This window comes from Balaenoptera musculus, chromosome 9 (genome assembly GCF_009873245.2).
Source record: "Balaenoptera musculus isolate JJ_BM4_2016_0621 chromosome 9, mBalMus1.pri.v3, whole genome shotgun sequence".
Classification (NCBI taxonomy): domain Eukaryota; kingdom Metazoa; phylum Chordata; class Mammalia; order Artiodactyla; family Balaenopteridae; genus Balaenoptera; species Balaenoptera musculus.
The window spans coordinates 39,587,664-39,597,739 of NC_045793.1; the positions used below are offsets into that span (position 1 = coordinate 39,587,664).

Genomic DNA, 10,076 nt, shown 5'->3' on the forward strand with positions numbered 1-10,076 from the left:
GGGTGGCTGGAGGGGTTGGGCTGGATTGATTAGTTACTATAAGGGACTGCTAGGGCCCCAGGCATTCAGCTAATGACTCTTATTCAAGCTTTAGGCCTCATCTAAAATGTACATCCTCACTCAGAATGGCCTTCTATGACTACCCATTCTAAAGGAGGCTCATACATTTTCCTCTCTTATACCATTCTGGTTTTTTCCTTGACAGCATTTATCAAATATTGAAAATTATTCCTTTATTTTTTGTACTTATTTGTTTGGCATAGTGGTTAAGTATGTTGCTCTGGAGAGTGGTTGCCTAGATTTGAATACTGATTCTGCCATTCACAAGCTTTGTGACCTTGGACAACCTTCTCTGTATCTTAGTTTCCTCATCCATATAGTGGAAATAAAAATACTGTTCCCCATTGGGTCATTTTGAAAGCAAAAAAAGTGATATACACTTTAAAAATATTTTATATGTTTATACATTTTTAAATATTTTTTAAAAATATAAACCAAATGTCTAGTATATTGCTTGGCACATAGTACACACTCAAAATTTGAATGTGCTCAAGCTGGGAATTGCTTATAAGAACTACTGGGACCTGGATAAACAAAACTGACAGAACTTTAGCTAAATGAACTCAGAAAAAAAAGAGAGAAGACTCAAATCACTAAAATCAGAAATGAAAGTGGAGACATTACGACCAATTATACAGAAAGAAAAAGGATTTTAAGTACTGTGAACAATTTTATGCCAGCAAATTGGATAACTTACACTAAACAGACAAATTCCTAGAAGCAGAATCTATTTAGACTAAATCACAAAGAAATAGAATATCTGAATAGATCTACAACTAATAAGGAGATTGAATCAGTTATCATACATTTCCCGACAAAGAAAAGCCCTGGACCTGATGGTTTCACTGGTGAATTCTACCAAAAATTTAAAGAAGAATTAACACCAGTACTTCTCATACTTTTCCAAAAAATTGAAGAGGAAGAAATAGTTTTTAATTCATTCTTTGAGGCCAGCATTACCCTAATACCAAAAGCAGACAAAGATACTAGTAGAAAAGAAAATTATAGACCAATATTCCTTTTGAACTTTTGTATAAAAATCCTCAACAAAGTACTAGCAAACTGAAATCAGCAGCATATTAAAAGAATGATACACCAACACCAAGTGGGATTTATTCCTGGAATGAAAGGATAATTCAATTTACAAAACTCAATCAATGTAATACACCATATTAACAGAATGAAGGGAAAAAACCACAAGATCATCTCAACTGATACAAAGAATTTGACAAAATTCAACATCTTTTCATGATAAAAAGAGAATCAACAAATTAGGAATAGAAAGAAATGACCACATCATAATAAAAACCACATATGAAAACCATGCAACAATCATCATATTCAATGATGAAAGACTGATAGCTTTTGCCCTAAGATTAGGAATAAGGCAAGGATGCCCACCTTTGTCATTTCTATTCAAAAAAGTTCTGGAAGTTCCAGCCAGAGAGACAAGAAAAAAAAGTCATTCAAATCAGAAAGGAAGAAGTAAAATTATATGTATTCACAGATGACATTATCATAAATGTAGAAAACTCTAAATATTCAGCAGAAAAAATGTTAAAACTAATAAATGAATTCATCAAAGTAGAAGGATACAAATACAACACACAGAAACCAGTTGCATTTCTATATACTAACAATGAACTATTGAAAAGGAAATTAAGGAAATTCCATTTACAATGGCCTCGAAAAGAATTAAATATTTAGAAATTAACCAAGTAAGACTTTTACAGTGAAAATTACAAAACACTGCTGCAAGTAATTAAAGAAGACATAAATAAATGGAAAGAAATTCCATGTTCACGGATAGGAAGATTTAATATTAATACTACCCAAAGTGATGTCAATACTACGCAAAGTAATCTACAGATTCAATGCAATCCCTATCAAAAATTCCCATAACATTTTTTGCAGAAAAACTGATCCTAAAATTCATATGTAATCTCAAGGGACCAAGACCATTCTATGGGGAAAGGAAAGCCTTTTCAACAAATGGTGCTGGGAAAAGTTGATATCCACATGCAAAAGAATGAGTTAGACCCTTACTTAACACCATATACAAAAATTAACTTAAAATGGATCAAAGACTTAAATGTAAGAGTTAAAATGATAAAACTCTTTGAAGAAAACATGGGACAAAATCTTTGCAACATTGGATTTGGCAGTGATTTATTGGATATGACACTAAAGAGATAGGCAACAGAAGAAAAAATAGACAAATTGGACAACAAAAATTTAAAAATTTTGTGCATCAAATGGCACTATCAACAGAGTGCCAGGCAACCTGCAGAATGGAAGAAAATATTTGCAAATCATATATATGGTAAGGGATTAATATCCCTTATCATATATAGAGAGAACTCCTAAAACTCAATAACAAAAAAAAAACCCAATTCAAAAATGGATAAAAAACTTGAAGAAACATTTCTCCAACGAAGATATACAAATGTCCAATAAACACATGAAAAGATGCTCAACATCACTACTCATTAGAGAAATGAAATATCAAAGCTACAATGAAATACCATCTCACGCCCATTAGGATGGCTACTATATACTATATGAACAAATAGAACATAACACATGTGTGGGGCAAGGATGTGGTGAAATTAGAACCCCTGTGCACTGTTGGTGGAAATGTAAAATAGTATAGCCACTGTGGAAAAATAACATGATTGTTCATCAATGATTAAAAACAGAAATACAGCTTTTCGGATCCGCCATCTGTGGTGGCACCGCTGCCAATAGGCAGATTTTCGTGAAGACCGTGACGGGGAAGACCATCACTCTCGAGGTCGAACCCTCGGATACAATAGAAAATGTAAAGGCCAAGATCCAGGACAAGGAAGGAATTCCTCCTGACCAGCAAAGACTGATCTTTGCTGGCAAGCAACTGGAAGATGGACGTACTTTGTCTGACTACAACATTCAAAAGGAGTCCACTCTTCATCTTGTGTTGAGACTTCGTGGTGGCGCTAAGAAAAGGAAGAAGAAGTCTTACACCACTCCCAAGAAGAACAAGCATAAGAGAAAGAAGGTTAAGCTGGCTGTCCTGAAATACTATAAGGTGGATGCGAATGGCAAAATCAGTCGCCATCGTCGGGAGTGCCCTTCAGATGAATGTGGTGCTGGAGTTTTTATGGCCAGCCACTTTGACAGACATTATTGTGGCAAATGTTGTCTGACTTATTGTTTCAACAAACCAGAAGACAAGTGATTGTATATTGGTTAATAAAAGACATGAACTAATGAACTAAAAAAAAAAAAAAAAAAAAATACAATATATTAGCAATCCCACTTCTGGGTATATGCCCAAAAGAACTAAAATCTGGGTCTCAAAGAGATATTTGTATACCATGTTCATAGCAGCAATATTCATAATAGCCAAAATGTGGAAGCAAACCAAGTGTTCACCTACAGATGATGGGTAAGTGAAATATGGTGTATATATATATATATATGCAATGGAATATTATTCAACCTCAAGAAGGAAGAAACTTCTGATGTATACTACAGGATGGATGAATCTTGTGAACGTTTTGCCAAGTGAAATAAGCCAGTCACAAAAAGGCAAGTATTTTTTGATTCCACTATTATGAGGCGCTTAGAGTGATTAAAATCATAGAGACAGAAAGTAGAATGGTGGTTTCCAGGGGCTGGGAGGAGAGGCGAATGGGGAGTTATTATTTACTAGGCATAGAGTTTCAGTTTTTCAGGATAAAATGTGTTCTGAAGATGGATAGTGGTGATGGTAGTACAACATTATTAATGTATTTAATATCACTGAAGTGTACACCTGAAAATGGTTAAGATGGTAAATTTTATATGTATTTTACCACACTAAAAGAAAATTGGAAAAAAATATGGTTGACCCTTGAACAACATGGATTTGAATTGCATGGATTCAATAGTAAATGTTTATCAATTGTAAATACTACAGTATGACATGATCTGCGGTTGGTTGAATCTGTGGATGTGGAACTGTGGACATAGAGGAAACTCGGATACCAAGGGCTGGCTGTAAGTTTTATGAGGATTTTCAACTGCACAGAGGGTCGGCGTTCCTAACCCCTACGTTGTTCAAGGGTCAACTGTAGGTATTAAGTAACCCCAAGAGCAATAAGATATATTTAAATAACTAGGGAAAAAGAGACTACACAGGGACCTGAATTTCACTCTGTTGAAATGAAACATGCAAATAACTTTTCTTTATGGCAAGGTACTGAAAATGCCACTATATTGAATGCTAGGCAAAGTATCATACTGAGAGCTGCTTCCAAGGACTAAAAGAGAGTGTGAGAGGAAGGTTATATATACTAAAATCTTTGCTCCACTCAAAGAGTAACACCAAACTCAGCTATTGCTGGGTAATATTTGTCCTAAGTGTTGATGAATAATGACACATTCGCTAGTAGAATATTAATATAATAGTTAAAATAACAATACTTATTCTGTCCTCTGTCCACACACAAACTTAAATTTTCTAACAGACTAGTTGCTCGCTTGCTCTCTTCTTCAAATTATAAATACTTAATATTTTAAGTTTAAAATATCTGAGTTATATATATGATATATTACAGCTATATTACAATCACAGGCTCAATATTATATTTTTAATTTAGAGGAACCAAAATAGTAAAAATGAGAGATTATAGAATTACTCTTAAAAATCATTAGTTCTTTGATGAATCAAGGTGGTAAAAAATCTAGTAGAGGTGTTAGGGGATTTGTTTTAATGGATAGGAAAGAGTTGTAATTTCTAAACAAATGGTGACATGAAATTGAGTGTAATTTAAGAACTTAAAGTGTACTTTAAAATGTTTTCAATAAATTTTAAAATGTTCTGAAAACATTCAGCTTACACTATTCACTTATTTAGAATATTTTATAGACCGACCACAGAGATACATATCAGTTCAAGCTTCCGCCAAAAGAGTACAGATATTTAAATTGGTTGTTTGAGAACTGATGAGACTTCATGGCTGGTGCAGTTTGAGCAGAAATTATGTTTATTATCGACCAAGAAGGCCCTCAGTTTAATGAAACTTAAACAAGCTTCTTCCTAACTCTAGGCCCCTGGCGATCCTGTTCTTAGAGCATTTACTTTAGAAGACTTGTCATTGTCAATTCTCTCTCTGCCCCTTTAAAAAATCTTCTTGCTATAACCCAGGAATGACTTTCTCTAAGACCTTGGGGCCAACTCTTGGAAATGTAATCATCTAGAATATAGTGCCCTTATTTCCCAGTTTCTGTGGGAGGATAGAAGCCTAATTTAGATGGGCACCAATTAGTTAACACCGATGATCTAATCATAAAGGAAACCATTTGCATATTCAATGTGCGGGACACATCCCATCATCAACCCCCCTCCTTCCTGTCCTCCAGTGCTTAAAGACACTCACATCATTTGTTTCAGGGGAGTTGAGTTCAGCTTCTATGCCCAATTCCAAGAGCCAGAATAGTCTTCCTTGCTTTTTTAACTTTGTCCAATGAAATTTTTGCATTGACACTGTGAAAGATATGGTCCCAAACAGACCAAAAAAAAAAAAAAAGTCATTATCTGAACTGCAGTCATTACTATTGTCTAGTGATCAGCTGGCCTCAGGCATTCTCTTGTCAGTAAAAGCTTGTTTAAAAAGACCAACCTTATACAGCCTCCTCGAAAGTGAAAGGCTTATTAATTCAATTGAAAGAAGGAAGGTGGAATCTCCATTCCAGTTCCAGATCCCAGTAAGGGCACCACAGGGGAGAAAGGGAAACAAGGGAAGCAGCTCTCTTCCTGAGTGCACAGACCAGAAAAGAGAGGAACTCACTACGTCAGAGACTCTAATTTTCTACTTTAGTCCAACATATTTCCAGTGAATAACAATCCACAGAATAATGAGTTTGAACTACCTCCTGCAGGGCCAAAAAAAAGAAATCCTTACTACCCAAGAAATAAATAATCTTCACATAAGACCTTAATCTTCAAAGGTAAGCACAATTATACAGAACTAAATATATTTTGAAGCAAAACCCTTTTTGTACTTTCTCATCGCTTTCTGTGTGGGTGATAATTTACTGACATATAATGAGTAAAATGGATTAAAGAATATCGAGAGAAAATTGGACAGGTTGTTCAGATAACAAAAGACAATTCTGCCTTTCATTTTTTTCTTATTCCTCAGTAGACTATGGATTTACTAAAGCTACAGAATAGCCCTTGTTCTAGGAACTGCCTCTGCAGGTAGAGGGAAGTTGTGAATATATATGAACATAAAGGTACTGGTAAAATACATGAGGACAGAAGTTGTCAACTATTCCAAGTATCCATGCTTTACGTTAGCCATTAGTTTTTAAAACTACATGACAAAAAAGGTCTCATTAAAACAGAACTACTGTTGTCCTCTTATTAACTCAAGATAGAAATCACCCAACGGTGAATAATGGAAATTCATTACAAGAAAAGTATTCTGAAAAATTAAGCCGAAACAACTTGATGTGAGTGAGAGAACAGCATGACTCAGTCAAGAATATGGAGTTATATTTAAAATTTCCATGCAGCTGGAGGCAAAATTTTAAGGTAAAACCATTTAGCTTTTATCTAACTTTCCACCCTTTCTACTGAGCCTCTTCCCTCCTCCTGCTGCATCTGGGAAAGTCACAGCCCTGACCCCACTAGCTGGATATCTACACTTCATTTGGTACTTCTTATTGACTGTAGAACTCTCAAAAGCAAAAAATAAAATATCCAAAGTTTCCCTTTCAGGTCTTTGAAGGAGACTGTTTTATTTGGCGGGCACCCTTCCTGTGTACCTTAAATTTCCATAACTAGATCATCTCTGACTTCACCCATTTGTCATTAGATGTTTTATACAAAAATAAACAGCTTATAAGAGTGATTAACCCTAAAACTATTGATTAATCAGAAAACCATAAAGATTATTGATAATATACTCTGGAACCCTGAGATGGTTATAACAATTAAAATGAAAGTAACAAATTTTAAAACATAAAACTTCAATACCATGTAAACTTTTAATTGATTCCATTTTGAAAATAAACAAGCTAGTTTTCTCTTATGCTTAATCTACTTTGGGGAAGAAACGTATAGGAAATAAAAGAATTTTCCTTGATTTTTAAAGACCTGAAGATTGAAAGAGGTACCAAATAAAGAGAAATTTCCCCTTGAATTACTCACAGTTTGAGGGACGATGGCAAATGCTCTACTATTTGAAGACAAGGTAGCAATGGAATTCTAAATGTTGATTAGTGCTTCTTGTTAAAACGGACATCAGGTATAAACCTAAGATTTTGCTCCCAACCTTGCCATTTCTTCAAATTATGCTCGACTTTCATGTTGGAAAAATTATGCTATTTTGGAAAATTCAAATGAAAGAAAATGTAGGGAAGGTACATATACAATCAAAAACATTTATCAGTCTACTTGGTGTGAAATATAACTAAAGCAAAGATTTATAATTGCATACATAAAAATTAGCTGAGTAGTTATTTGTTAACTGCTTACCAAAAAATATCACAGGGAAAGGTTTTTAAAAAATAATTCATCACTACAGAATTGGCTGTCAGTGAATACAATAATCTCTTTCAGCAGAACAACGCACTTATTAAAAAGTATAATTTGCTGTTTCATCATACCTTCTATCCACCTTGGATTTGAATGCTAATCATTCATGGTTTGCTGCTGTTGTTTGCAACACCTTTAAAATTAATTACAAACTATACTGAGATTGTAAACACCTGTATATTTCTGCATACATATGTATAGAAAATCAATATTGCTATGCTAAAGTATTTGAAAAAATATTACAACTATCTCAGCAGTTCTACTGATCCTTTACTACTTTGATTTCCCTTTATGGTATTTTTTATGTTTTTGCAATACAAGAAAATATATGGCCTCAGTTTACTAATCCTTCTTGTTGGGAGAAAGATAGTTCACCAAGTCAATTAAAGTTTCTTTTGGAAGGTATCTTCCAAAATGTAAAAAGTCTTTATCCAGATGCTAAAATGAGCAAATGAATATTTAACAAAATTTAACAGGTCCTTTCACAGGATCCCTCCTACACAGTCATTCTCAGGCTACCAAAAAAAAAAAAAAAAGAGAGAGAGAGAGTTTCCTTGGAGACAATACTGAATAAACCAACCAACATTCCTAAGTCTTTGAGTAATTTTCAAATGTTTTGGAAAATTATCATAGGAGTCTACGCAGCCTTCTTTCTGAGAGCAAAACATTGGCTAGCTCACAAATAATTTTGCCAACTTACGACTCTCTAAATGAGGGGCATTCATTCATTCATTCACTCATTCATGTTAATCTAAGAACTCTTGATTGAAAAGAAATTTTAAGAGGACAGTGTGTACATCAGGTGAAAATAAACCCATTTTGGGATAAGAGCAGGAACCAAACTATTCCGAGGTTCTCCTCCACTTGTTACAGGACACTGACTATAGGTATTTGAATACCAATCTTCTAAAAATATATAGTACAACTCACATTGTAAATTTTTCTGCTTGGTTTAAAAGAAAGAGAATAGGACATTGCATCAAATGACTTCATTTTTCATTCCAGTAAAACTTATTACCAATGTGACTGTGGGTAAATCTTTTACCTTCTGTTGATTGTCTCATCAGCAACATAAAGACAGCTTTGCCTACGCTGGGTAATTCCTGACATAGAGTTGACCCTCACAAATATTATTTTATTCTATATTTAAGGAAAAACAATATCAATGTATAATTCTAAGGCACACTTCCAGTTTAACCTCAAAGTGTATTCGGAGTCAGGCAGAGCGTCTATTTCTATTTGGGTTGATCAGGGATGAACCTAGATGTCAGAAACATAATTTGCACAGTGTCATACAGGATGTATGGTAAATAGCAGCACCTAGACTTGCACCCATTTTCCTGACATAAACCTGGAACACTGCCATGATTCTGTTACTTAGTTAAATGGCCATATAATGGTGCTAATGGGGTTCTGTAAATCATCCCAAATCTAAATTATCTGCCTAGTTCTTTATTTTTGTCCACATCAAACAAGTGGCATATTCACTGTTTGGGGGCAGAGCTACTTTCTCTACCTAAGCGACACTGCTATAGTGACTCTTTCAGTCTCATAATAGTTAGGTAAATATTCACATATGTTCTCAGGAAAGCCCAGACAATTCAAGCCATACAAATGCAAATACTTCTGACTAGGGTATTAAGTATTCTTTCAATAATCGTAAAGCCCTCTAAGAGGGAAGGGAATTTGGAGGACACGAGGTGTTGGAAAGCAGGGTGCAAGATGGCCAGGAGCTCACCTTCCCAGAAAAGCCTGCCCAGCATGAGGTAAGGGGACACTGTCAACATCACAGGGAATTTGTGGGGCAGCCTGGAGAGGCCCATCAGTGTGCAAGAATGTGGTGACCTGGGAGCTCATGAAGGACCATGTCTACTGTTAATCCTCCTTACATTACCCCGCTAATTTCTGCCATAGCACTTATTACTATCTTTTCTTTAATGTTACATACCCCTTTTTTTCCAGCTACCAACTATAAATCAAAAAAGGCTAGTATTATGTCTGTGGTTTTCCACCACTGACTCCTCGGTACCTGTGATAGTGGCTAGGTACAGAATAGGCACTAAAATATGTATTTATTGAATGAATGAATGGTCCCCAAAGCAATATTAAGAGCAACGTACACCAGTCAGAATGAGAGCACTGTTAGAGGATTCACAGTATAACCAGAGGATGCTGAATGAGAAGCTGTGGTCCCTTATTTTGTTGATGCGAAATGTATATCCAGTAACAGCCAGTTGAGAAACATAGAAAATGAAAAGGATTTTTTAAATTGCAAATGAGATTTTCCTTGTACCATAGGAACTATATTAGGTTAAAAGTTTCCTTGACCTGGCTTTATAGATGGGATAGCAGGATGAAATTATCTTAACCCTTTCATGTTTTTTTCATGAACGTTCTGTCATTTGACACATACAAACATTCTATTTCATCAGAAAAATAGAAGGTTACC

The 10,076-nt window shown here is 34.9% G+C and overlaps 1 protein-coding gene across 1 annotated transcript; it reads left to right on the forward strand.

Moving 5' to 3' along the window:
- Positions 1-2,166: 2,166 nt before the first annotated feature.
- On the forward strand, positions 2,167-3,315 carry LOC118900524 (ubiquitin-40S ribosomal protein S27a-like). The gene is made up of 2 exons (XM_036862933.1): positions 2,167-2,224; positions 2,760-3,315. The coding sequence occupies exons 1-2, from the start codon at positions 2,167-2,169 to the stop codon at positions 3,275-3,277; spliced, it is 576 nt and encodes a 191-aa protein (XP_036718828.1). The 3' UTR covers positions 3,278-3,315.
- The last annotated feature ends 6,761 nt before the right edge of the window (positions 3,316-10,076 follow it).

Coding starts and splice junctions, on each gene's coding strand:
- LOC118900524 (XM_036862933.1), top strand. CDS start 2,167: ATGATAAAACTCTTTGAAGAAAACATGGGACAAAATCTTTGCAACATT. Junction 2,225..2,759: donor TTGCAACATTGGATTTGGCA/GTGATTTATTGG, acceptor GATTAAAAACAG/AAATACAGCTTTTCGGATCC.